At 49.5% G+C, this 27,819-nt stretch overlaps 1 protein-coding gene across 2 annotated transcripts in view; it reads left to right on the top strand.

The window, feature by feature from the left end:
• Positions 1-26,320, top strand: part of TAFA3 (TAFA chemokine like family member 3) — a 71,487-nt gene extending 45,167 nt beyond the window's left edge. For both annotated transcript variants that reach the window (XM_073320073.2, XM_073320074.1), the window contains 3 exons: positions 13,332-13,481; positions 19,735-19,859; positions 24,309-26,320. In XM_073320073.2, coding sequence (XP_073176174.1) covers positions 13,332-13,481; positions 19,735-19,859; positions 24,309-24,320 — 287 coding nt within the window. In that variant the 3' untranslated portion in view covers positions 24,321-26,320. The remainder of the gene's footprint in view (positions 1-13,331; positions 13,482-19,734; positions 19,860-24,308) is intronic.
• Positions 26,321-27,819: the final 1,499 nt, after the last annotated feature.

The following is a 27,819-nucleotide window of genomic DNA, read 5'->3' as shown; positions in this document are numbered from 1 at the left end:
TTAGCACATGTAAAGTTAGTGGGGCAGACTAGGACCCTGCTGACTCTCCAAGCACTGCTGTCTAAAGCAATCACCAACTCCCTGCGCTGGAGTCACTGGGAATGAATCACCAGCATGCATTGGAGCATAGGACGGGTACAGGAGTTAGAAGCACTACTCCTTTTGAATTTCAGTGAGATTTGGGCACCTTAAGAGCCTTGGAAAATCCCAGCCCAAGTGCTTTGCAGAGAAGGTCTTAGATCAGGGCCCTATTCCATCCAATTCAGTTCTGCTCTGTTCTGTGTAGGTCATCACAAGAGGTAACTGTCCCGCTCTGCTCGGCACTGGTGGAGCCCTAGCTGGAGTAGCGTGTCCAGCTCTGGGTGTCACGCTGTAGGAAAGATGGGGATACACTGGAGAGAGTCCAGAGGACAACAAGAAAAAGATCAAAGGTTCAAGAAGCCAGTGGGAATTTCTATACAGCATTTAGGGACGCATGGGAATGAGCCTCCCAGCCCAGGTCAATAGCCTGGGGGAGTAGTAGGGCTCACACTAGCATTCTAAAACCAGCTGTACAGACAGCACACGGAAGTTGTGGCTTGGGTTGGAGCTCAGGCTCTGAAGCCTGTGGTCAGGATGGGCTTCAGAGCCCAAGCCGTGGCTTCATAGTGCTGTCTCTACTGCCATTTGCAGATCATTAGCACGAGCCGTGATAGCCCATCTATCGACCCAGGTTGGAGGCATCCTCTGCTCACTCCAGAATACTCTGTAGACGAACCTGGGGCGGGAGAGGACCTGAGAACAGTCTTCAGATATGTTAAGGGCTGTTATAAAGAGGATGAAAACTATGTCCACTGAAGATAGGGCAAGAAGTAACGGGCTTAATCTGCAGCAAGGGAGATAGGGAAAAACTTCCTAATTATCAGGATAGTTCAGCTCTGGACCAGGCTTCCAAGGGAGGCTGTAGAATCCCCGTCATTGGGGATGTTTAAGAACAAGTTGGACAAACCTGTCAGGGCTGGTCTAGGTTCACCTGGTCCTGCCTAAGCACAGGGGGCTGGACTAGCCGACCTCTCGAGGTCCCTTCCAGCCCTGCATTTCTAGGAGTCTGTGATTTGATACTGTTCTGGGCAGATTTGTACACAGCCTCATGACTGTTGGTTCACCCTCTCATCCTGCCCCCTGGGGAGAGCTGTGTGCACAGTGGGGGGTTGGTTTGGTAGGGGTGTTTAACTGTTATTTCGCTGTGTCCCCATTGCTCCGTGTTTCTATTCAAGACAGCAAGTCTGAGGCACACACCTGCCACGCTTACAGCCCCATGCGGCCCACCCTTGGTGGAATAACAGCCAAAGCCTGTAAAGCAGCATCCCTGTTGAGATGAATGGGAGTTCTTTTTGGCAGTGGGGGAGGGGCAGTTGGGCTCCCTAGAGTCTCTTCGCTCATTTTTGCTGTTGCTGGGATAAGCCAGTGACAGTAACTCTGGGAATCGAGTTTCTCTTTATCTCCCTGCTGCACTTTGGTGAGGAAATTCAAAAGGCTTTGGAGCATTAGTGTGCGTGGCAGAGCCCGCTTGCTGAATGGCCCCAAGGAGCCGTTTCCCCCATTCTGCCCCCTTTGCCCTCTCTGCTGCACCTTCCAACATGCTGAAAATGAAAAGAGACAGAGTTTTGAAGTCAAAGGGCCTGGAGGGCAGTTTAAGGTCTGTGCCCTTCCACCCCCACGGGGACCCTCACAGGAATACCTCTGCTACTGGAATGTTGTAGGTCAGCTGTGTAAAAACTCCCCAAAGTGCATGCGTGTGTGTGAGCACCTGGGAGTTTGTGTGTGTGTGTGACCGTGTGAGTGTGAGAGCATGTGTGTACATGTGCATGGCATGTGTTCGATCATGGGCGCACGCAGGTGTGTTAGTTAGTGTATGTTTGTGTGTGTGAATGCTGAGGGATAGAGAGTGTTAAATCTTGGGTGTGACCCACAGTAGGTGCAGAGGGAAAGGGCTAAATAGTGACGTGTCGTTGTCCTAGGATCCAGCAGGACATAGCTTTGCTTTGTGTGAAGTATCACAGCGTTGTGTAGGTGCTGTATGGGGTTTTGTAGAAGGGGGAGGAAAGCTTGTGGGTGGGTCAGGACTCCTGGGTTCCTGGCTCTGCCCCCACCCAAGGCAAGTCACTTAAGGCAGCATTTGCCAAATAGGGTGATAAAGCCAGATCCGTAGTGAGGCAGATAAATGCGTCACCTGAATTTCAGGCCAGATGAGCACTCACAGCTCTCACTGAAATCCCTGGGTGCGGAGGGGGCTCAGCACCTCTGAAAGTCAGGTCACTTCTTTAGGTGCCCACATATAGACGTGTCTGTCTGCCCAGCACCCAGGTTGATCCATCTGGCCTTTAACCTTTCTGAGCCTCGCTTTGCTCTTCACCGGGTGGCTGGGCAGCACAAGTCGTGAAGGTGGGTCAGGCTGCGCCCTGGGGCCTGCGGGAAAGGAGCCCACTGCAGAAGCTTTGCCTTTCCAGCACGATGAGCCAGCAGACGGAGCTAGTGCTGCGACTCCCACCTCCCCGGTCTCTCTGGGACTACTGCGGGAGGAGCTGGGGGGATTCCCAGCGGGTGCAGAGCTAGCATGCTAGTGTAGCCGTAGCCGTCGCTGTCCCCAGGACCGACCTGCCCAGATGCTGGTGCTGTCCCTGCGACTGGCGACACTGCCCTGTCAGTGCACTCACTCGAGCCGCGCTGGCATGGGCACGTCTCTGCGAGCGGGGAGTCGCTGCCCTAGCTCCAAGTGTAGCCCGTGTCGCAGCTTCTCTGCTTCTAGCTGCACCTCAGCCTCCAGCCTTTCTCTGGGCACGCTCAGTCCACTTTGCTCGCTAAACGCTAAAGGCCCGGCTCTGTCCTCAGTCCCCTCTTTCCTGGCTGGGTTCCTGTTATCTGTTGCTGAGCTGTGGCAGGCCTGGAGCTGGGACAGGGGAAGCTGCCTATGGTTCGTCGAACATCTAGGTCTCCTCAGAGCTTTGCATGCCTCTGAGCTCTGAGTGTTCGCTTCTGCGCTCTGTTTGCCTGCCTGCTTGCCAAGTCTTCTGAACAGATCGGCTACGCAAGCCAAAGGCGCCCAGACGAGCAGCACTTACCAGGCCTGTTTGTGAGGTGAGAGGAGAGAGTGAACGTGTTTCAGTGGGTTCTGTGGGATTGCCCTGAGCTCTTCCCTGCCGAACACGTTCCCTTCCACTTCTGCATATTGTGAACATTCCCAGGGCTGCCTGGCTGTGGTGAGTTCTGTGTCCCCTTCCCTTCAGCCCCTGCCTTCTCATTTGCATTAAGCTACTTGACTGTAGAGGGAAGTTTTTGCTCTGCTCTGTGCTAGGTTGTCCAGAAATCTTGCTAATGGCCATCAGACATCCAGCCTGCTCCATAGAGCTCAGATTCAGGGTCACATTGACATGTACTTAATCTTAAACCTGTGCTTAAGTCACATTGATTTCAACAGGGATGCTCTCCTGAGTCAGGGCCTACATTAACGTGTTCTTGGGGCCAATGTGAGGCCATTGGGCTGCAAGCAGGGATACTGGTGTTTTAGTTTTGTTTGCCTTTCCACCTCCTTTTAAAATATTCAGACTAGTGAAATTACTTAGTGATAGACAGGCAAGAACTCCACTCCTAAGCAGTCAGGAATGATACACGCCATACGTGTTCCCCTTAAGCATGTTTGCTTCCTACCCAAAAGGAAGAAGATAGTGGAGACATCTGGGAGCGCAACACTGCATGAACACGGATGAATCTAATATGGGTCTTGCCCTTTTAGTCAGTTCTTGTCTGTTCCATCTGGCTTTGTGTTAGTGACAGGCAAGCAGCTGGACAGCATGGTGAGTGGACAGATGGACAGGGAGGTAAAACTGACTTCAGAGGGAGTGTGACAAATCCCCATTCTTTAATGAATTCCTGCAGGATTGAAAGCCGTTTGAGGTCTTCAGCTGGAAGGTGTTAGGCAGGTACCGAGTGCTGTTCTTAAGGAAGGGATGGAGCTGTAACAGCCTCTATCCCTGAGACATGCACATAGCACACTTCATTGTGAAGGGGAGCAAGGATCTAAGTACATTTTTAACAGCTCCCAGTAACAGTATCTTTAATGTCCAGGGGCACAACCGCAGGAGGGGCCTGCATAGATCTGGATTTATGTTCACAATAAACCAAGCTCCAGGATCACTGCTTATTCTTCAGATTATGTGGCCAATCCCATTAACTATTAAAACTGCGGCAGAATATGACACATCTGTTCCACAAGAAGTTACTTTTCTTTTCAGTTTCACCAAAGTCTGTCATTTCCACATTCAGAAGAGGTTCAAACCTTCATTAAAACTGAATTATGATGGAATTGAAAAGGGAGAATAAAATTTACGGCCGGAGACGTTATTACAAAATACTTCTAGGATAGGTAATTGTGTAATTATTATGGACAGGAATGGAAGTGATGGTTCATTAGCAGAAAATGACCATGAAATAACAATTAATAAAACCAAATAGAACTGATGGAAATTGCAAAACCTATACTGCCTGCAAGGCAGGCCGTGGGGGGTGTACTGGTGTAAAGACTTTAACCCTGGAATGGCTGGTGGCTTTGGTTCAGTCAGTGGGGTACTTTTCAGTCCTAGGCACTGTTCCTACTTTCAGAGGTTTGCATTATTGTCTTCTGGTTCCTAATATGACACCGAAAGTGGCCTTGCCCGTTGTTATTGCCACCGCTGCCTGTGGGAGCATGGCCAGTATTTTCATAGCTGGGCACCCCAAGTGAGGAACCTATGTCCATAGCGAGGCATACCAATAAATGTGGCCTGACCTTTCAGAGGTTCCCTCTCCCGCTCTCGCCCAAGCTCCTGGTGATTGAACGGGAGCTCCAGGTGCTTAATGCCTCTGAAAACCGGGTCACTTTCATTGAGATGCGTAATTGTTGATGCTGGCACTGTAGTTTTAGACACCCAGGTGTGAAAATAGTGGGCAGCGTGTTTTGCACTGAGAAGGGCTGGAGAGCGGGAGGCGAACTGAGCTCCCAACTTCATGACAAGAGGGTGGAGCCTGATCTTGTGGTTAGAGCAGAGAACTGGCAGTCAGGACTCCAGGGTTCAGTTTTCTGCTCTGCCACACACTTGCTACATGACCGAGAAATCATTAAACTTCCTTCCCAATGTAGAGCATGAGCTCCTAACCCTCACCTCCCTCCCAGAGGGGACGTGCCGCTCCCTGCACCCTAGACTATGCTTCTGGCTTCCGGAAGAGGCTGGAGAGTGTAGGTATGGAATCTGGGGCCCCATACATACAGAGCATGGGCTCACTTGCGATGAGTACGTCTACACATAACCTGCTACAGTGCCTAGCTGCACCGCTTTGGGTCAGACACTGCCTCGCCGACAGGATGGTACTCCACCTCCCTGAGAGGCAGCCGCAAGGCTGACAGGAGAGTTCTCCTGTTGACCTAGTGCTGTCTATACTGGGGGTTAGGTTAGTGTAACTGTCCCTCTAGGGGGTGGATTTCTCACACCCCTGAGTGACACAGTTATACCAACCTACTTCCCTAGTGTAGACCAGGCCTAGCAGTGCATAACCTTTGTAGGAGCCCTCTGCATAGAGTGGATGCCCCCCTGTGCTCCTGATCCGTATCCCATTGATGTCACTGGCAAGTGGGTGGGGGTCAGCCACTAGAAGCCTGTTACATCTTTTCAAATGCTGGGCAGGTGCCCTGATTTGTGGGGGCGGGGAGAGGACGAATAACTCCCTGGTTAGCTAGACTGGCCCCAGACCCTCTCAGCTCCCTTGCCTCTTGCTGCCAGATAGGTGTTAGCATAAAAGGTGCAGCACTTAGGAGTAATTGATTAATATAGGCAGCCGCAACATCTTGTCTGGGAAGAAATTACTCAGTGACGTGGCGATGCCTCTGGTGAGCCACCAGCTCTAACGCACTATTTGCTCAGATCAGCGGCAGCTCGGCCCAGACAAATTCCTGGGTTAAGGGGATATAAATATTTGATGCCTTCCTGTCGTGGTAATTATTTGCCTACAAGCTGGTGAAGAAGGAGGAGTGCGGTGTCGGGGCTGGTAAATTGGCTATTAAACGTGATGGCTGCTCCCTCCAGAGTGGCAGGAATGCTACTTACCAATGGTGCAATAAAACCAGCTCAGAGCGGGGAATAGGAGAGTGTTCGATGAAAGACACAGCTTGCAGGGTCTGCCGGAATTCCCTGTGCAGGGGAGAAACGGCAGCCCTGTAGCCAAGGGGGATAAGACTCTGCCCCTAATTCACTTATCGACCCCTAATGGTATTGCTGCTTTTCTTGCTAGAGGGTGGAATTCACCTCTGTGCTGTGCAAGCCCCACGTGTAACTGTCACAGATGGCCTCGGAACAGGACTCGGATGGGACGTCACTGGTGCACAGGCCGCGTTCTGGCCTGTTGCCTCGGGATGAATTTCACCTGAGCTGAACTGTAACACAGGACATGTGTCTCTGGCAGGGTGTGGGAGAGGGACAGCCCAAGAGAGCTCACACTGAGTCATGTGTGAGCTGCATGCCCCACAGCAGTGACCTGTGTGAACGTCACACCTGGGCACTAGCTGCAGCGTTCTTGCAAGGGGCTGTGGCATGCGCACTGCATTGAGGAGGCACTTTGTGAGTGCACTGAGAATGAATTTACTAGTCCCTGCAATAATCCCTGCAGGATTATGAGAACTAGGGTGCCCGGAAGCAGCTTCTGTCCATGCTGCACTCTTTCCCCAACTGACGATGCACTTCCCAGAACACAGAGGGCCATGGCACAACAGGGCTCCATGAGAAATGAGCCAGGTGAATTGCACAAACCACCAAAGCAGCTATCCAAACACAGCTGTGACTTCTCTCAAGGGACCATAACAGTTTGTTCCAGCTACCCTAAAATGCTAGAACACAATGTGCTCTACTGGCTGGGGTGCAGCGTTGCTGGGCTAGCCGTGCCCAGGTGTCCGGCCTGTCTTTACTAGCTCTGCCATGCTCCTTAGCTCTGCCATGCTCCTTTGCAACACATCAGTAGTAAGATTCTATTTCACCCTGCACCGGGGAGCCCCGAGCACTTCACCCACGTGTTGTCCGGTTCGCCCTCTCCTTCGGTCACTCATGTTGAAGTTCTACCTGTCTGAACAATCTGGGCCGGTTCTGCTTGGGGGACTCACGGCCTGACTGCGACGATGGACACTTTTGTGTTTGCTTCATGGTGGTTTTGGTTTTGAGACAATGCAAATGCAATGTGAACAAACTCTGGCCCCAATCACTCAACCCACCACTCGAGACTGTAATGAACAGGTTTGTAATCTGGGGCGTAAATTAACGATTCAGAACATGGCCACGCTGAGTTTAAAATCAGGGACCCAGATGTAGCAGCAACATAACCAGAGAGGGTTCACTGTTGTAGCCCAGTAGTTTGTGTTTTGTTGTTATTTCCCAGCAGGGAGTTGAAAATGTTGTAAAGCAGAGGAAATTCCCCTTCAGAATCATGGAACTGCCACCCTGGGGAAGGCAGGGGGTGTTACTGCTTCTAAGTCAACTTCACTTGAATGTGCCTGAAAAGCCAGAGACATTTCCCAATGACTCTTCCTGTTCGATAACACAGCTCAGAGGCCCGTGAGGGGCTTTTGCCATGACAAAAAAATCGCCGCGCGAAGGAAGTGGAAAGCCTGGAAATGCTGGGTTCTGGAAGGAGCACACAGCTGAGAAACTTGCACTCAGAGACTTGCACTTGTGCTGAACTTCTACCTTTATCTAACTCCTGTCTGCGGCAAAATTCAGGTTGGTAGGAAAGCAAATTCTTACCCTGGTTGTAAGATGTCCTGCAAATGCTTAGTCCAGAAACAGCACAGGATGGTCACTTGGCCTAATCTAATGCTGCATCTAAGGAATGCAAGCTATTATCACCTCAGGGTGGCTTGAATTTGGGGAGAAACAGAGGTTTGTTCTATCCTCAGGTGAGTGCCCAGTCACTTACCACCCCCCCACCCCCAGCACCCATAGGGATGAGACAATGGTAGCACAGGAGTCCGGGCTGCCCCAGGGAAGGCTGCACCTTGCTAGTGGGTATTTATCAGACTGGAAATGGAAGACAGCTAGTTTCTCCTTTCAGCCTGTGGCCAGCAGAAATCTCCTTGCTGGGGTATGTGAATGATTTGCAAGGATCTATTAGAAGCAGGAACACCCAGGAATTTCTTTCTTTTTTTCCCCTACTGTTGATAAGAAGTGTTGGTTGTCTGTAACTTTCTAATCCCATTGAATTAGAATTCCCATTCAGAGGCAGTTTGATAATGACTGTGGGAGAGACCAGTCTGCCCACAGCAAAGCCTTACCTTACCCGTGCTAAAGGAATTTTGCAAAAGTTTCCCACGATTGGCAGCCCCAGGTCAGCTCCCCCAGTTTTAGCACCATTGGGAGCCCTGGTTTAGATGGCCTGTTGGTGTGCTGAGCATTGTGTCATCTAACCTTGCTCTAATGGCTCTAACGGACCTGATGCATCAAATGCCAGCAGTGGGCTCCCAACAGCAGGACAATGTGGACAAGACTCTAGAGACAATAGGCCAGATGCTGCTGTCTTCTCTTACACTCTGTTCAAACAAAATCTCCACTGAAGCACTGAGCAAGGCCCAGAGATTGTAGGTGCTTAGCCATTCCCATCGTTTCTACAATACCAATGACAGTGGTACTGTTCAGTGCTGTTAGCAGCATTGGGTTGGTGGGCCCGTGACTGCAGCATAGACAAACCCTAACACAGAGCACAGGCTGATGGGAGGGTCTGAGGAGCAGCTATGAAAGAAGGCTTGGGCTAGTAGCAGTGCAAAGAAAAATTGTATTTGAATTTCTTTTTACGGCTTATGAGTTGGGACGAGGGATGCTGAGCACTAGAGACCTTTCACAGCTGAGTTCGCCTGGTGTGCGGTAGAGAGCAGGTTGGTGCACTGCACAATTCTCCATGGTGTCCAACAGAGGCTGGAGCACACCGGGCAGCCGGCTTGCTCATGGAAGCAGGATAATTCAAGCTAATTTAGCTTTGAACCCAGTGGGGGCAGAGGCCAGACACTGTGCTGCAGCTCTTTGAAGCCCGTGTGCTTCTGCTACTGCCTGCTAAACTGGACAGGGGGCCTAGCGCTTTGTCGGCTTATAACCATCTGCATCTCCTTCTACGGACGTCCTTATTGGTCCGTGAACACCTGTGCTCATGTCTGTAACATGCCCGTCACTGGTACCAGTCCTGTAGGTAACCCGTCAGTAAAGGGAACTTCATAACTTTATAACCCGTCAGTAAAGGGAACTTCAACATAGAGAGCAACCAAAATCTGTGTTAACAAGAGAGAGAAATGCAAAGGCTGCCCACAGAGCAGCCTGGGCCTGACTCCTGGCCTCCTGTGGCACCAAATCCTTCAGAGAGGGATTGGAACCAGGGATTCCATGGTAACTTCCCACCCTCCAAGCCAGAGTGTGTTTGGTATGAACTCAGTGCCATCCTCCTGCTGTGGCTCTGATGGACTGTCCACTAAAGAGGGTTTCTTTAGATGTGCACCCTCCCCTTTCTGTGCTTACCTGATCTTAGCCCAACCCCCAGTGAGAATGTGCTTGCTTGGGGTCTCTCGAGGCTTCCTGGACATGGATGTTCCATATAAAAATACCATCTTTTTTAGACCTTAAAAATAATTCTGACTTGGATTCAAATTGGATCAAAGTTTCAGACCAATTCCTCAGCTTCTGTGTCCATCTTTAGGGAGAACTCTTACAGAATCAAATAGAAATAAAAGCAATAGAATTCCTCTGAACGTACTCACCCAATCTGTGGGGGTTAATAGTGAGTGGGAGCCATGTTATGAGTCTACACAGTCTACAGACTGATTACCTTCAGCAAGGGTGGTATTCTCTATTAAATGCTGTAGGACTTCTCCATAATGCCCCACTCAGTAATCAATGTCCTCTAAGAGCCCGGAAGGGAAGTGGAGCTGAGTATCTTTGTCAGCTCTTGCAGTGTGCAGAGCACTGAGCAGCCAGCCCATAGGTCCTGGCTTGGGGAACCCAAAGTATTTTTGCACTTAACTTGCCATTACTGTGTTTACAGGCTTCATACAGCAGTACTTCTGGGGGTTGTAAATTACCGCTGTATACATCCTAGATCAGTTTTAAAGCTTGAGATCTTGCAGGTGATTTAGTGGTGAGCACGGGGTCAGTATTCACAGTCCTCTCAGTTTCTGTGTCTCCTTTGAAATCAAATGGCTCTCACTCATATATCTTCCTGATGAACTCTCCAGCGAAAGCATTGCCTGGCGGGCGCAGTGCTGATCCGGGACTGTTGTGATTGCTAAGACACACGCTTCTGTCTTTGGGCCGGGGGTTTCTTTACACCGGTGTTCATCAGCTTCTAGCACCATAAGATGAAAGATGTGCGCAGGCTGTTCAGTAGATGTAAGAGATTAATTTAGGACCAGCAGCCAGTCTTAGACTTGCCTCAATTCACTGGGGGCACGACATAGAAGAGAGTGAAGGGACAGCGTCCGACTGTGGATGCTGAACTGCAAAAAGTACCAAGCCTCTGGAGCAAAGCCCAGTTCTGACAGGAGCAGGCTCCCTGGCCGTTTAGTGCATGGCCACTCGCTAGAGAGGGTCCAGCTAATGTGCATTTCCCACATTGTGCCGTTTACGTTGCACTTGGTTTGCAAGTGGTATGGCGGTGGTGGCCCCGGGGCTGCCGCAGGGTTTTGAGGGCAGCTTGTTGGCTGAGACGTGTGTTGATGACTTGCTCCCAGTGTTACAGCGGAAGGGTCTCAGCGCCTCTGCCAAGGTGGTTGCTGCTGTAGAGAGAGCAGGGAGAGACCTGCATCAGAGATCTGGCTGCCTGGCTGGCTGCTCAACCATTTTTATGGGAGTCTGGACATTTACAAGGCGAAAATCCAGGTAAACTTGAATGGGCTTTTATCCATTTTTTATTATTAATGGCAGCAAAAAAAATGAGACTCTAGGTAAGTCCTGTTTTCAGAAACGTCTGAGGCACTTAGGAGTCCACATGTCATTGAAAGGCAGGCTCCTAAGTGTGCAAATCACTTCTGAAAGTGGGCCTTAGTCTCCTAAATCCCATCGCATCCGATGAAGTGAGCTGTAGCTCACGAAAGCTTATGCTCAAATAAATTGGTTAGCCTCTAAGGTGCCACAAGTACTCCTTTTCTTTTTGCAAATACAGACTAACACGGCTGTTACTCTGAAACCTAAATCCCATAGCTGCTTTTGAAGATGTTGCAGCATAGGGGGCCCTGTGGGAGAGACAGCAGAAGAAGTTTCATCCATTAAATGTCTTTCATGTTTCAAAATGATTAATTTGCCTTAAAAACAAGACTGTTTTTTCGCCCAATTACTAAATCAGTATTAAATCAGCTGGGTACAGAGGACATTGCAGAGCAGACCGGCTTTCCTCTTAGGATTGCTGAGCTGTCATTAGAAAGAGCCCTGGATGGAAAGGTGCTTGGTCTCTCCCAGAATTTAGAGCCCTCAGTTTAAGATTTTCTCCTTTACTGTGTCTCTTTGCCCCTTGTAGGGTCAAGCAGTCTTTGTTCATTCGGAACAGGAACAAGAACTGCATCTGCATTGTGTGAGCAAGGTTTGGGGGTCCAGCTAGGCAGCGGGGTTTGAAAATGTGCCATATACATCTCTGCATAATGGTGCTGGTGCATGGGAAAAGCCTGACTCCTGATCACTGCATCCATCAAAGGCAGTGTATTCCTGGTAACACACTGGGGTGTTGTCATAGTGTGTGGTGCTCCATTCACTTCTTTCAGTCCTCATTAAATAAGACCTTCAGGGATCACTCACTCCCAGGTCATGGGATCAAAGTCTATCCAGACCTGTTTGGCTAATTTGTATGGTGGCTGTATGGGCCATTACCCAGTGAAATGCATTGATTTGTGATGCTAACTAGATTCTGAGCTGGGATCCCAGAGGTGATAAGCCAGTGCATTTGTTTCCCTTCTTCCTTAACATTTTAAGGGGGAGGGGCAAAGAGCAGCAGAACAACACCCTCCCTTTCTGCTGAGCAGGAAGACATTGCAGCGTTGCTGTAAAGTTAAGACACGCCCAGGGCTGGGGCTCAGATTGCACATGGATACGGTGCCAGGAATGAACGTCCCTTTGGTTGTAACATTCGGGGCTGGAGCTGATGGTGTTTTGACTGAAGCCACAGGCATTGCGAGGCATCGTCCTCTCTCTGTGGTCTCGTATCAAGTTTGCATCTCATTTTCAGTTCCAATTAACTAACCAACTAGCTGATTTCAGTAAAGCCCTTCCCTCTGCCATGAGGAAAGGCTATTCATTCTGCTCAGCAGGGCGGGTGATTAGGAGTAAATAGAACTCAAGCAGTCTGATGAGCCCAAGCCAGGGCCAGCACTCTTCCTACTTAGAGATGGGATGGGGAGCCACTGGACACAGCCATAGGGGTGTGCTTAGCAGCCTTGAGGCCTGGTTTAGACTCCTTCAGCAGCAGCACCTGGCTAGATGTCCAATCTTCCAGCAGGCACCCGGCCTTGGAAACATTGCGTTGATCACTTGCAGCCATGGAGTGGGGCTCTCCTGCTGGGGAGATGGGGAAACTCCCATTGGCCTGTGTGCTGCTGGTTCTTACTGAGCAGCCGCAGGAGTGGGCTGGCAGAGGGGCAGGCCACCCTACGTGCTGTTTTTCCCTGAGCTTCCCACTGCACCTGCTCACTGCTGTTGGGACAATGTTGTGGACTCAATGCACTGGTGCAGTCTGAGAGCCAGCGGCTGGATTGGCTCTGTGTGCGCCAGTGTCCCCCAGCAGCTTACTGGAGCCAAAGCGCAAACCCTGATGAGTGTGAGAACATGATGGCGGAACATAACGGGGTCCTGCAGTTCTAGCTGACAGTCCCAAACTGTCAGCACTCAGCCACCGCCCTGTTGGACGGGGCGTAAGAACCTGACTTACAGAGTGCCAGGCTGCCCCGCTGAGCTAACGGGGTCCCCTCCTCTGGCTGAGACATCTGGAGCTCATGCCAGTTCCTTGCACGACTTCACGCCATGCGCTCTGCGATGAGGAGGAACGTTGCCCTGTTATGCAGTGGACTGAGGGCAAGATGGCGGAGGGTCTGTGACCACGCCTATTAGGAAGGATCCCCCAAGCCTGTCTCCTGTCTGGTGTTGGTGCAACTCCTGGGGTTTCTCAGTCTGTTTCTAGCAGAGAGGCCTTTCTCATTGCTCCGCTGGTGTAAGGAGTTCGCTGGAGCCTGCTTGGGGTAACTGCTAAGCTAGAGCCTGGGACTGGGCTCCCGCCACGCAGCTCCGGGTCAGGTGCGGTTGTTTGCCTCCCCACAGTGCACATAGAGCCTGGCACGTGCGAAGTCATCGCTGCCCACAGATGCTGCAATAAGAACAAGATTGAAGAGCGCTCCCAGACAGTGAAATGCTCCTGCTTCCCAGGGCAGGTGGCAGGGACGACTCGTGCGGCTCCCTCCTGCGTGGATGGTGAGTACACGGCGCGTGACGCCTGTGCGCATGCCTAGCAGAGTGCCCAGGCCACCCTCTGGGGTCTGCAACTGGGGGCCAGGGGTCCAACCAGGACAGATTTTCCTCCTAGAGTCCAGGCACTTCCACTCCAGCGAAAGCAGCTTCTCTTGCTGTGCTTCAGCGTCCCCACTCCCAGTCCCACCCCAGGAAGGGGAAAAGCACCTTTTCAAAGGCAACGCGCTGGCTGGTGTGTCTGGTGCTGGCTCCCTCGCGTAACTGGTCCAGGTACGGATGCTCGGGCAGCGTGGCGGTGGGCGCCAGCGGTAACCTGGGGCCAGGTGACAGCTTACAGCTAGGAGTCGCTCCCTTTGCTCAAGTGGCAGGAGCGTGTGCGTTGGGTGCTTGGTGCAAAGCCCAGTGAGATCAATGGGAAAACGCCCTTTGACTTTAGTGGGCTGGGCCTCATCCCCTGGCTGCAGAAAGTCCCCGGTTCTATGCGGGCCAGTGACCCATGGTGGGCTCATTACCCAGCCATTGCACCACAGAAGGACCTAGAAATGGCCTGTGTGTTCTGTTGCGGGCAGGGAGGGCGCTGGTGTGCAGCCAGGAAGATGAGGACTGTCCCTGCCCTGGGTTCCTTTCTGTTTTGCTTTGGGCCTGATGCAGATAATAGCAGAGCTCTGCGCTTGCTGCCCCTCTGCAGAGCATCCTCTTCTGTATCATACAGCACTTGGGTGTCCCCATGGGGAGTCCTGCTTTGCCTTCATGCTGCAGAGCCAGCCCAGGCTGACTTAGAAGTAGGGCACCCAGCAAAGGAGATAGAACAATGGACTCTGAAGGCAATTGCACATGGGGATGGGTGTCAGCAGCTCTAGTCAGCCCCATTGTCCCCCCTTGTTACAGGTGCCCTGTCTCTGAGGCGTTTTTCCCCTCTAGTCAGTGTCTTGTGTTGCCGTGGGCTGTGTGACCCCATGCAACGTGGCCCTACGGGAGGGATTGAATGCCAGGAGATGTGTCTGAAGTGTCATGGGGCCAGATTTTCAAATGAGCTCAGCACGTTGTGTCCACACTGGGGGCTGGTCTCTTTTGAAAATCTGGCTGCAATTGTGGGTGCTGAGCACTCAGAAATGGGGCTAGGGAAGAAAACGGTCTCAGCACTATAGAGGTGACACAGCTGAGTAGGGACGAGAAAGGTTCTAAATGCGTCCAGCCCAGGCAGTTAGACCGGAGTCCCTGCCACTCTTCACCTTTGTTCTTGGAAGTGATGGGTCCCAGAAAGATAATAGAGTCCCTGAATGAGGGTGCTCGGGAAATCCCTTTCCTTGGGGCTGAGCTGAGCCAACCCTGCTCTGTTACAGCACAACAAAGGAACTGCGTGTGCTTTTAACCCTGCAGCTGAAAAGCTGTGATGGGCTCTTCCGTGCATGCATCTTAACGTGTGGCTGGGTCCCCAGCACCGTACATGGTACTGGCTTTGACTGTGCAGATCTGGGGCAGCGGAAGGAACTAGGCTCTGTAACAACACCCTCCAGGATCTCACTTGTTGCCCAGACTTAGTGCTATGGACTGTGAGACATGTGACTAGAGTCATGCCACATAATCATCTACGAAAAGCACTAAGACAAACCCAGCCCATCTATATTTTATTGAATGGTGTCACATGGTGTCCCACTGGATCCATCAGAAGTGGCAGGAGCCTTTCCCAGTGCATTATTGATTTGCTGGGCAGCAGATGTGGGGTAAATGTGTCTGTGAACAATGCCAAGAGGCACAAGCTTCATGTCTCTGGGCAGGTTCTCTTTGTCCCGAGTGGCTTTTCTGTGCTGCCTTTTCCCTGCAGAGTGGTCCCCAGTAATTACTCACGAAGCAGGCATCAGATGCACAGGAGGAACAAAGCTGAGTAGTGAATGTCACTTTACTGAGGCTAGTATATCCTGAAGTAGGCTAGTGACTGAAATGGTTTCCCTGCTGTAGTTATGAAGGAGAGGCTCAGTGGATGAGTAGCTTTTACCCAGCCCTAGTGGGAGAAACTAGGGATTCTGCAGAAGCAGACAGAGCAAACAGGTCAAACCGGGTCCCTTGGGGTATATGGAGGTTGCAGCTGGGAGCGACCTCCCAGCTGGGATAAACAGACCCGTGCTAGCTCGGCTGGTGCCAGTGAGCTAGACATTGCCGCACTGGCAGAGGTGTGGGCTAGCCAGCTGAGCTCAGACATGGGGTTGTGTGAGTCTGAGCTGTGGTAGCTAGCACAAGCCTCTACCAGTGCACAGTGTCCACACCATTACTTTTAGCAGGCTAGTTCGAGCCGAGTCAGTGCGAGTTTGTCTGCCTGGCTAGACAGCGCACTCCCAGCTGCAGTGTGGACATACCGGGAAACTCAGCCAACAGCAGGCCTGTGCAGTGCAGAGCGCAGCCTGGGGGGGAAGAGGAAGTGAAAGGTGTGCAGAGCTGGGCAGCCATCTCCCTCTGGCGACATCAGCAGAAATTCCTGCTCTCTGCAGATTTGTGAAATACGTGGTGCTTCTGACCGAATGCGGGGCCTCCCCACTGACACATCCCAGGACTTGGCTGGCAGAGAAATGATACTGGTTTCGCAGGAAAGGAAGCTCTTTGTGATGAAATTACTTCCCCCTGCAGTGATTGCTTGGTGGGAAAGATGAGCCAGAAGAGGAAATGTCCCTTCTAACCTCTGAGGATGGGGCTATTCGCCCCCGTTTTGCCAGCAGTGGGGATTTTTCCATACATCTGTAACACTGAATGTTTTTAAAAAAATATTCCCAATCCAAACATGCTAAACTGGCAGGTTCTCCCACCGTGATCAGTCTCTGCCAAGTGCCTGTTAAGCAGAAGTGTCAGATACGGCTTTCGTGCCCCTGGGTATGCCAGTCTTCTGCCACATGAGCAGGAGAATGTAGTTATCCCTGATTTATTTTATTAGAACTTCTACAAACACTGAGCAGGGCACCCCTCCATACATACACTCTAGGTACTCCTGAGGTTGCCTAAAAATACAATTAAAATAACCCCGAACCTCCCCAAAGTGCAGCAATCTAGACAGAACTTGTTGGCACTGGTCTAGTGCCATCTGTCCCAGGTGCTCTCGCTTTCATTCACGATGCCTCCAGCTAGGAGGAGGTGAGTGTCATCATCTCCCTGTATCAGAACGGGGAGCTGAGGGGCAGAGGAATTCTTTGCCCGAGGTCTCAGTGGTATGTCTGGAAATAGAACCTAGCCCTGCCTCCCCATCCCTGCTTTGGAGGTGTTTGCCCAGCCTGATAAGAGCACCAGGGACCTATCCGTCCTGTGTCACACTGACTGCGAAGGCCCTGCCAGCACTACAGGGAGGGACGTGTTTGAAAGCTGTTTCCAGACACTGTTCCATGTTCACGACTGTTTTTAAAGCCATGCACCAGGCTGGCTCCTCACGAGGGGGCCTGCTGGGACTGTGTCTGGCAGCAGCTTTCAGCCAGACAGGGCCAATTAGGAACAGTCCCTGTATTGAGACACTGAACTCGCTGGGCAAAGCAGAGCTCTGAGCAAAGCCGTTTCAGAACTAGCCTAGGGAAGTGGGACCGAGATTCTCCAAAGTGACGAGTGATTTAGGAGCCCATTTGGGGAGCCCAAACTGAGACTCCATAAAGGGGCCTGATTTCACAGATCAGGCACTCTAGGCACCCGACACCACTAACCACCATGGATCACCTTGGCCAGGGCTCTGACTCCGTTTGCACTCAGCGTCTGGAGATGGACGCCAATCCCTGCTCGGCTCACCTGCAAGACGGTCTCAGGTGCCTAAACTCTCACAGCCTTCTGAGTGTGACTCATCCAATCTACCACCAGCCCCTCCCATCGCACCCTGCTGCCAGCAGCTGGCATCACAGAAGATAATGCAACTTTGCGCAGTTCCCCGGGGCCTGCCTCTAGGCCTCCCAAGTGCTTTTCTCTCCAAGCTCTCACTTCGGCACAGCTTACCCAGGGGCAAGAATAGAAGGGCAGAATGTGAGTGGGGGACCGCCCCAACACACACACCTGGTGCTGGGAACCCCCACTGCACCAGAAGAAAGACAAGCAGATTAAAAAGGAAGTGAGTCATCTTCTGCTTGTCATTAAAATGTGGCCTGTGGACAGTGACCAGGAACAGCCAGGCTGCCGGGGACAGAATGCACATAAGAGGGGTGAGCTGTGGGGATGAAAGACGCTGAGGGGTCTTGGCGGAAGAGCAGCGAGGCAGGACACCCTCCCTGGTGCCGTTAGATTTGCAAGGAGGATCAAGTTTGCTCTTTGTTTGCCACCACTAACAAACCTTTCGTCTTCAAAAGCAAACTGGAAAAGATCTAGCAGTGGCTCAGCACGGTTAAATGCCTCTCCGTATGCCTCCCGCCAGCCCAGTGTTTCCTGTCGAGTCCCTGATTCCTAATGACCTCCCGGTTAATGGGATTCAGGCACCGTTTCATTGGGCACCTCCTCTCTGGCCTCTAAGGATTCAAATTATGACTATTCCTCAACTTAGACCACGTTGTTGCTGAACTTTAGGTTGCTATGGTGACGGGCTTTTGCATGTCTTCTGTCCTTCGGTGATGCCGGCTTGCCGTGGGCTGGGACAGTTGACGATGGCTGCTCTGTGCCTAATAATTCCCGTGCAAGTAAAATGCACCTGCAGGCCCTGTCTCTGTTCAGTTGCTTGTCCCTGCTCTCATGGTGCCTTGGGAGGGGCTCTGTGGCATAGCCCTGAACTCTGCTACCTCAGGAGAGAATCGGCCACGCGACACTCACCCCAATGTGGTTGCGGCTGCCAGAACACCCCAGCACACAGCGACCACGGAGCCTCACGCCCTGGCACTTTACCTGGGAGCGCATGGGACTAGAGCTGGGGCGGGGGGGGGAGTGGAACGTGCCATTTTGTGAAACATTTTGAGATTCCAAAATCGGGCTTCATTCCAATGGGAGTGAAAACCCCCAAATTCCCCACAAGGATAAATTCCAAACTTTGTGTCCATTTCTCTTCGTTCTAAATGTTTCATCTCAATTTAGAGTCTCAGAATGTTTTGCGTTGCATTATAATATATTCATCACAGGGTGACTGGCCTCTGTAAGGCAAGACAGGGCCAGCCACAGCTGTGCCATCATTAATTCGCTGCGTCCCAGCTGAGGGTGTGAGCCAAACTTAATGGACAGGTGGGCCTTAAAAAAGGACTGAGAAAGATCAGTTTGGCTTGGAACCATAAGGAGAACCAGCCTGGGGGCGAGTGCTCTATCCCAGATCCAGAAAGGAGCTGGGAACAGGGCCCAGGGTGAGGGTTGAAGGGCAGAAGAATCTTTTTGTTTGTTGGGACTTTTTAGTTTGGACATTTGCTGCCTTAGAAGGGGTTACATTTGTTTGTGACTTGGCAGGGGACTAAGCCACATCTCCAGCACAGACCAGCGTGTGGAGAGCCAAAGAGACCCACCCCGGGGAAGGAAACTGAGGCAGAAAGTGCTGGTGGTGCCACGCTTGGCCACTAGGGCGTGCTATGGGGAAGCCATGCCCCACGATCGTATTTTATATTTATATACATAGTGTTTGTATAATTATATATTATATCACACAAAATAATAGATCATAGTACGTAATTATGCAAACATTATAATATATAATACATTTTAAAAAATCAAAACAAAAAGTCATTTCAAAATAAAAAGTGGAAATGTTTTGTTCAGAAAATGTCAAAATGGGACATTCCAACATTGTTGGAACTTTTTTCCATTTCTAAACAAAAGTCTGGTGAAACTGACCCAATTTCATAAAGTGGTTTAATTTAGATGGAATATAAATAAATAGGGATGCCAGAAAATGGTACAGAAAATATAAAAAATATTTTTTTTTAAATTTTCACAGAAATTTTTGATTTTTCATCAAAGCAAAATGAAAACCTGTGTTTCAGTTTGACTTGAATTGAAAGAAGCAGTACCAGCTTTCCTTTCTTTGGTTTCATTTTTCTCCCTTCTCTCCCCTTTTTCGCCACTGGAGAAGATGGGGACAGGGAGTGGGAGGAGGAAGAAAACAAATCCTCCAATTTTTGATTCAGTGTTGACAAATAATTTAAAAACTTTTCATCAGGTGCAAAAAGCCATTATCCGCTCCATAAACTAGCTCCTTGCTGATGAAATGCCGGCTGTCTCTCATAGCAAATACTAACTCCCCACCTTGTCTCCATCTCTCCCCTCATCCAGCCCATCTGTATGTACACTGCCCGTACCTGCTCTGTTTCTCACAGGCCCTCTCTCCTTTCAGCCTCCATAGTCCTCCAGAAGTGGTGGTGTCAGATGGAGCCGTGTCTAGAAAGGGAGGAGTGTAAGGTGCTGCCAGACTTGTCTGGATGGAGCTGCAGTACTGGCAACAAAGTCAAGACGACCAAGGTATGTGTGCAGTGCTGTTTGGAGCCATACGTTTGCCACAGAAAATAGAGTGAGCCATCTGGAGCACAGGGCATTGGCAGAGCTGGGCAGGGGCTCAGGATGGGAGGAGCTGGCAGGATTTACAGAGCAGAACTGAAGGGCTTTGGCTGAGCTGGTGTGAGGAGCTTCCACCCTTCCCTTACGTCAGTGCGTTTAGTCCCTTCTTTTCACAGCCCAGGAATGTCCCTCCATAGCGCTCTGGTGCAGGAAGAGAAGTGAGGTGCCTTGCCCAGAGTTTTTACATCTCTCTGTCTTTTGTACTGAATATGGTAGTGCCCGAGCACCAACCAAGAATGTGGCCCTGTTGTGCCACACGCCAACCCAGCATAGCTGACAGTGCCTGGCGTGAGAGCTTACCATCTAAATAGATCTGCCGGACACAGGGTACGGCCAGGGCTGTGACACACAAGCAGAGTGAACAATGTGATGGTGGCAAACATCATTTTAGTGCCCTGGGTTTTGTTCTGAGTTTAACCCCTTTGGTGGGTTTTGTTAGGTGATTACCTGATGCCACCAAGTAGAAGCGGTGGAGGGATTTTCCTGGGGAAGATATCAGAGTGTCTCCTAGGCTAGTCCTTGGCTGACAAAGGACTGGTTTGCAGTCTGTCCTGGCATTGCAGTGAGGTGCTAGACTCCCCAAGCTGTTCTCTGGAGCAGCAGATTCCTCATCGCCTGCCTTCTGCCAAAGCAGTGTGATTCAGGCAAGGGCTTTCTTGGATGTCAGTGCTCCCCTGGCTGGAGCAATCATCTGTGACAGAGAGCTACATGATTATTATTTTCATGGCTTGCTGAATGCCCCGGAGAACAAGGTATAATTAAAATTTTATCAAACTCATTAGTAATTACATGTATGTCATGGTTAATCAGTTGCATAATTTTGTAATCATTGTTCATACAGTTGAGTATAATTATTCTTTATGCTTTAGCTTTGCTCACCCTGCACCCCCCCACCCCCCGCTGTAAAATTATCCTTCAAAAAAGTGATGCAGGGATTTATTTATTATTATTATTTTCCTCCACAAATTGCGTGTTCGTGCTAAACTGTTTTTATGAATGTCAGAGCTGCCTCCCCTGGCACAGGCATCAAATACTGATGAGCACTTGCGGCTGTATTTCCAGACCATTCTCATTTCCACCCCGTTTATATTGCTAATTTAATTCCCCTCCCCTCTCCCCTCAATCGCGATCTTAATTGGACGTCAGCGTGATGACTCCAAGTTCTTGTAAGGGGCAGTTCAGTTGTGAAGGGTGCTGGAGCTGCTGCAGTCCGGGTGTCTCCCCCAGGAGCACTGTTGATGCTCTGCCAGGGGACAAAGCCATTTACGGTACTCCTCCGAAGATGCACTTTGCTTTCATCTGCCCTTCCCTCTGGACTAGCTGCAACCTGAAGATGGAGTCTGACATTTTCCAAAGCACCCAGTGTTTTTTGGTGCTCAACTTGAGACTGCTTAAAGAGGCCTGGTCTTCAGAAAGTTCTGGGCACGCCCCCGCCACTCCACATGACTGGCAAATTACAATGCGTTGAGACTGGAAGCAGCACCCAAAGCAGAGTGTGCATAAACAATCCGCAGGGGGAAATATGCATCAAACATCCTGTTAAATAATTGCAACTATTGAATACGTTTGCATCTATTCAAGTCTGTTCAGTCACTGTTCACGAGCAGGAAAATCAGCTGGATGTGTTGGATTGCTTGCTCACAGCAGTTTGACCATTTCCATTAGCAAACAATCTCCAGAGCAAGTATTCTTCAGGGAACTCATTTGGGAAATAATTTCAAACTACAGATAAATGAGAGGAGAGTGTGATGTTGTCACAGTTCATCCCCGAGTGCGAAGAGGGAGAACTCATTCCTCTGAAGAACTTTGTCACAAATTATTTTTCAGCAGGGAGGGGATTTGCCTGTTAAAACTCTACAATTGACCCCTGCAAAATACAGTATCATTAACACTGAGTGGTCAAAGCTCATGAAAAAATCATGGCATTGATTTAAAAATCATCAGAATGAAAAAATAGTAAATGCTGGGTTATTTTTATTTGCCATCTGGTTTCGGAATATTTATACGGACACATTTTCAAGCTTTTCTCTGCAACCAGGAAAGCTAGAAACTTATTTTTCTTTTTTAAATAAATGAAAGCTAAGATTTTCTCATAATCACATGACTCCAGGACCTGGGGCATTAAGGAAAACATTAAATATCACCAGACTCATGAAAAAAATTGCTGGAGTTGGCAACACTGAAAGTATGCTGCCACCCTGTAATGGGGTACCCAAGCTGCTCCACTCTGGATTCGGCCCCTTGGCACCTCTCCTCCGAGAATCAGGGACATTTCGGTCTGGTGCAACACCTGTGTTCTTTATTCGTGATCAGTTTCCCACCACCAGTTTTCAACTATATACAGGCATTAGAACTGCTTGGCCTACCACAGGCTAGGAGGCTCCTATTCCCTCTGAGCCTGACTTCCCGTTCTTAGTCTCCACCTTTCCTTTCCTTTTCCTGCTCCTCCTTAAACACATTTTTAGAAACATTTTGATTTAGACAAAAAGGGCTGTTTTAATCAAAAACTGTTTTGATGAAAAATGTCTGAACAGTTCTACTGGTAAACTCATTCCCTCTTCCTTCCTCTCTCTGCGTCGTTTACACCAGCTCCCCTGCTCCTTTGTCTTCTCTCCAGTCCTCTTTGAATGCTTAGGTTTAACTGATGCTGTATTCGCAGCTGGCTAGTTGAGTAATAAGCACATTTCGTACCCTTAACTGTGGGTCTGTGCTGAGCACAAATTATCCTGTTCTGTTTAGGGTTTTTTTAATGCTTCCAGTTTGATCTTCCTGCCATTGTGCATGGATTTGCTGAATTGTTCCTGCTGAACGTGCCTGGTACTTGGCATGCACAAGTGGCCAGGAATGGAATTTAAATAGCAATATTTCAAATGCAGCTACACCTCTCATGGGTGCCTGGAGAGAAAGCTCTAGCCCTGCTATGAAATCAGTAAGAAAGGACATTGTGATGGTAAATAGGATATAAACATCTGAAGGCTGTAAAATTATCCACGGTCACTAGTACAACCCAACGTTTAAAAGGCTGGGAGACCATTTAAAAAAATTTTTTTTTGTCTCTCTGAATATACAGACATGCTGACATGCGCTCACTCACACCCACATCCCTGCAGCCTGTCTAAGGGGCTTGTGCAGGCTGCATCTTCTTTTCCAGATTGCATGGTGCAAGAGTTGCATTTAGATTTTTATTCCATTGCCACCAACAGGAACTGAATAGGCCGCGTGCTGTTCCTATGGAGTGGGGTTGTTACCCCTTGGTTACAGTTGGGGAACTGAGGCACGCAGCGGAGAAGTGACTCACCTGAGGCCATGCAGTGAGTTAGAGCTGGAAATAGAGCTCAGGAATCTTGAGCCGCAGTCCCTGCTATGACCACTAGACAGCACTCCCGCTACAGAGTGACCTTTAGGAGTTGCCAGTTCAGTTCAGTGCAGTGGGCCTGATTCTGCTCTTAAACTGTCTTTACACCAGTGTAAGTGTCATCTTTAGTGAAGGTACCCCCAGTGCACGCCAATGTAAATCAGGAGCGACCCATTCCCCTGCACCTTGTGTTGTCAATGAAATCTTTGCAAAGTGAGTGCAGAGGGGGACTGAAACCCTGCTAGTGTGAACTCGGGGAGATTCAGATACGACACCTGGGTCGAATGGTTCCCTGAGCTACACCCACATGGTCCTACCAGCTCCAGGAGGGCTACAGGGCTGAAGGCAGGAGCCCCTCACACCTCCCACTATGACCACACCTTGCACCCTGCGAACGAAAACAGCCTGGGCCTGGCCCAACACTGTGTAGTCACTGGCACCAGTGTGTGGTGCTTCCAAATCAGAATGATGGTGTTTGACACCCTTCTGCCCTGGGGTCAGTGGCTACAATGGAGAATCAGGTCCTATGGAAAATATGGGGGAAACCGCCCTTGGAAAATCCCCTGCTGCTGTTTTTACCACAGGCAATGACCCCAGCCCTTCGCAGTTTAGGTTTTAAGTTTTGCCTCCTTCTCCCAACACCATGGCCCTGAGACTTTATTATTATTATCGATAGTGAGGTGAATCAAGGACTGGGACCACCTTATGCTAGGTTCTGTACAAACCCAGAACAATAAGCTGCAAAGAGCTTACATCTGTGTATCAGAGACCTCAGGCAGATACAGACAGGCAGGGAAACACAAGGAAACAAAATCTTGCCTTCTTCCAAGTCCCTTCTCAGTGTTCTACACTAGGGAATGCAGGAAGCAATTAAAAGTAGGTCTGGAAAACTATACGAGTTTGCCTCAGTTTTAGGAAAAAACCCAAATCCAGTCCTGCCTCGCCAGTAGATAGGTTGCCAGGCTTTGGAGTGACGTGTTCTTCTCCTTTGTTTGCAGGTCACCCGGTAGTTGCTGCAGAACTCTTTCCTGAGGGTTTCTCTGCGTTGTGGCGGCCAGCATTGCGAAATGGTACAATATCATGTTCATTCAGCTGCGGGAAGGTCCTGTCGCGTTCTGCGGAGCCGTGAACAGGACTTCCCGGCGATGGCAGCGACGCAGCAGTGTTGGGATAGGGTGGCTGTCCCTCTGAGCACTTTATTGTTCTGACTACACTGCATCTGACAGCGGATTCGTGCTCACTCCTTCTTGGAGCGGCACTGAGAGTTACAGAGAAGGGGACGGATGCACCCCTCTGGCCTGGAATACTGGGAAACCTCCCTTCTGGAAGTGAAAAGCCGTGCCAGCTCCTGGTTTAATGCCACCTCTGAGGTATTGAAGCAGCGATTGCTATTGAGGCGATAGTAATGGGTTCTGAATGCAGTTGCAAGACTCCCTTTCACTCCATGTTTTCCCTCTGCATCAGGGATGCACATGCCAAGAAATTCTTGAGTCACGTAGAATCTGTTGACAATTAAAAAGAGAAAAAATGGCTTCCTTCCTTTCCTGCCGCATATTCAGATAGGATAAAATAATTGCCAGGAGAATCATATTTTCCCCCAAGGTCTTGAATAGGTGTCATTTTCAGGGTTTTAGAAATCAATGTCTAAGTCTTCCCCATCTTTGTTTCATTGTTTTTTTAATGAAGACTGGTTTCCAGGAAGAGTTCCTGCAGACTCGGGCCAGATTCCGATCTATCTTCCATCGGCATAAAACTGGAGTAACTCCACTGAAGTCAATGGAGATGCTCTGTCTTTGTCACAGGGTGATTGAGATCAGAATCTGGCCTACTGTATAACAGAAATGACAGTGCAGACTGAAACATCTGACGCTTTGCTGGAGACACCTGACATGAGACAGTAGACTCGCTGAGCAAAGCGAGGCTGATTTTTCCTTGCTCATTAATTGCACTGATAGGCTGTTAGTTCCAAATCTGAGCTCTGTGATCCAAGTCATTGGAGCCAAATTACTGCTCATGTTTGCAATAGCATTTCAGAGGAATGCAGGGGGGCAAATTTCTCTCTCTTTGGTCTGTTGTGCCTGGTGCAGTTTCCATTGTTATCCAGAGAGAGATTGAAATGGCTTAGCTCCATTAATTCAAAAGAGAGAAAAACCCCTGCAATGAGCTCAAATCCCTTCCCAGGGCAAACTATTGTTCCAAATTTGCTACAATATATTGGTGGGGGTGAGAGCCCTATGTAACCCCTTTATCCCAGCTGCAAACATCACAAGGAAAAACTCTTTGGTCTGGGGGACTAATCTCCCTCCCCACCCAGAAGTCAGTGTGGAAATTGCCATTGAAGTCAGTGGAGTAAGACTGGGCTTTGGGCTCCCAAAGGAGAATTGCAGAGGTACTTAAACCCCCCTTTTGCTCCTTTGGGAGTTCCAGCTCTGATAGTCACAGAACTGTACACATTGGTTTGCTGGGGAAGGGAATAGTTAGAACCAACTTAATCCATACTGAATGCACAGGACAGTAGTACTGAAAGTAACAGATGCCTCCTCAATGGAAACCTTGCTACTCTTCCCTAAAAAGTCTTTCAGATCCAACCCTTGCTGTGTTACACCCCTAGATGTTGGTACCATTATGTTTCTCTTGACTCAGGAAGGCCCCTGGATTTAACCCTTGCAAGTAAAAATACTTGTATGATCATTGGTTGCCTACAGGGCAAAGTGTAACCCAGAGGGGACATATGACTGACGCGAAAGCCTGGTGCGGAGATTATTACATGGATTCCAGGAATAACAGGAGGGAGTGGTGTGGGAAGTTCCAGGCAAAGAGAAAACAGCAGCATATTTCAAATGCAGCCTGGCTCTGTTCTGTTTTGCAGCAGCCTGGTGTCTATGCTACAACTGTACAAGCTGCTGGAGTTGTTACTGGAACGTTTTTGTAGCGGGGTGTGTAATCCCCGCCTCAGATGCGATGTAAACTCCAGACTGTGAAATATTAAATTCATTTTAATCTCTGCAAAGGATCGTTTCATTTTTGAAAAGAAAAGGTGGAGGCGGAAGAGTATTTTTCAAATCAATCTACTAAAGGGCAGAAGGTTTGTGAGGCCTTTATTCTGGGGCTGACCCTACTGCTGTTGAAGTGCGTGCGTGAAGGACTGGCCAGTTTGTAATGGATGCGGCTTCCTGTCATTAGGATAATAAGCAGATAAGTCACTGAAGCTTGCCCAGGGCTAGTTCAAAACTCTTTCTTCATGGAGCAGGTGGTGAAGCTCGCAGGAATTTTCATTGCTGGCATATTCAAATGACAGACAGCAGTTTCCCCTGAAAGATAGATGAGTAAATTCCATAGGAGCTTGGTAAAGTATACAGAGAGGAAAAGTGCCTGCTCCCTGCTGTGTGTGAAATGCAGGACCAGAGGTTGTCACGAGACACACTGAACTCTCTCTCTGGTCCTGTCTGCTTTAGATACTTGCACCTAACTCCTGCTATCAGGAAGGGGCGTTGCACCAAGACTGGATGCCAGAACAGACCTTTCTATGAACAGGGAAAACTTTCTATTTGCTGAAGGAAGGACTGGCTGGATGCTCCCTACCTAGATAATACTTTTGCAGTAGAATTTGTTCCAAGCAGCAGCAGCAGGGGAGAAGGAAACGGTCACAGAAAGAAGGTTTAGCTGCAGAGACACTGGGATCTTTACGCCTCCCTGGGAGCATGAAAACTTTTGTTTGCGAGACTCAGAGTAGATAGCTACGTAAATGGGAAGCTGAGAGGCAAAAGCATTCAGTGTGGATTTAAACATTGTGATATTAAAGCATCAAAAGTGCTTGATTGCATCTGCAATGGGTAAAGATAAATGTGGCATATTCAGGAAGGGGTTACGTGCCAAGGCTGAGGATGCTCTGTGGAGCAGAAATATTATGTGATATGGCAGCAGCAATTATATCAATAGTAAACTATGGTTCAGAATGAAAACGAGTAGATAGCGAGAACGGAAACAGCACCTAACCTGCAGTAACTCTCAGGAGCCTTTTTACACAGTTACAAGTGTTTTCCATATTTTACATGAGATTCTGGTGATCCTTCTGTTCAGCTAGTTAACGACCACTTCTGGGTGGTTTTGGAAGGTGCCATCTGATTTTGCATACAAGAAAGTGATTGTTGAATGATCTCTGAAAAGCCCCAAGAAACCAGGGGTTGCATGTGATTCTCTTCTGCACTTTCATTAGGCACAGTGCTGGCCATTGATAAGTCAGTGTCCTCCAAGAGTCACACTTCTGAGATGCTAGAGGATAATAATAGAAAATAACCGTGAGAAGGATGATGGTTCCAGTGGGACAAATCCTGCCTTTGCCTGCTTACCCCATTGCACTTATTTTGACTTTGTCCTAGGATTGCACGGTGTAAGTGAGGGAAGGAATTGGCCTGCATTCAGAATGCTGGAAAATTGGGACCACTTACGAGAATGAGATTCCAGTGTCTTGCTGAAACACTTTGCAAATACTTTATTGCCTGAGGGAGA

Source organism: Lepidochelys kempii, chromosome 21, assembly GCF_965140285.1.
Source record: "Lepidochelys kempii isolate rLepKem1 chromosome 21, rLepKem1.hap1, whole genome shotgun sequence".
Taxonomy (NCBI): Eukaryota; Metazoa; Chordata; order Testudines; family Cheloniidae; genus Lepidochelys; species Lepidochelys kempii.
Note: the sequence above shows the minus strand (reverse complement) of the source record. Positions and strands in the feature narration are given on the sequence as shown.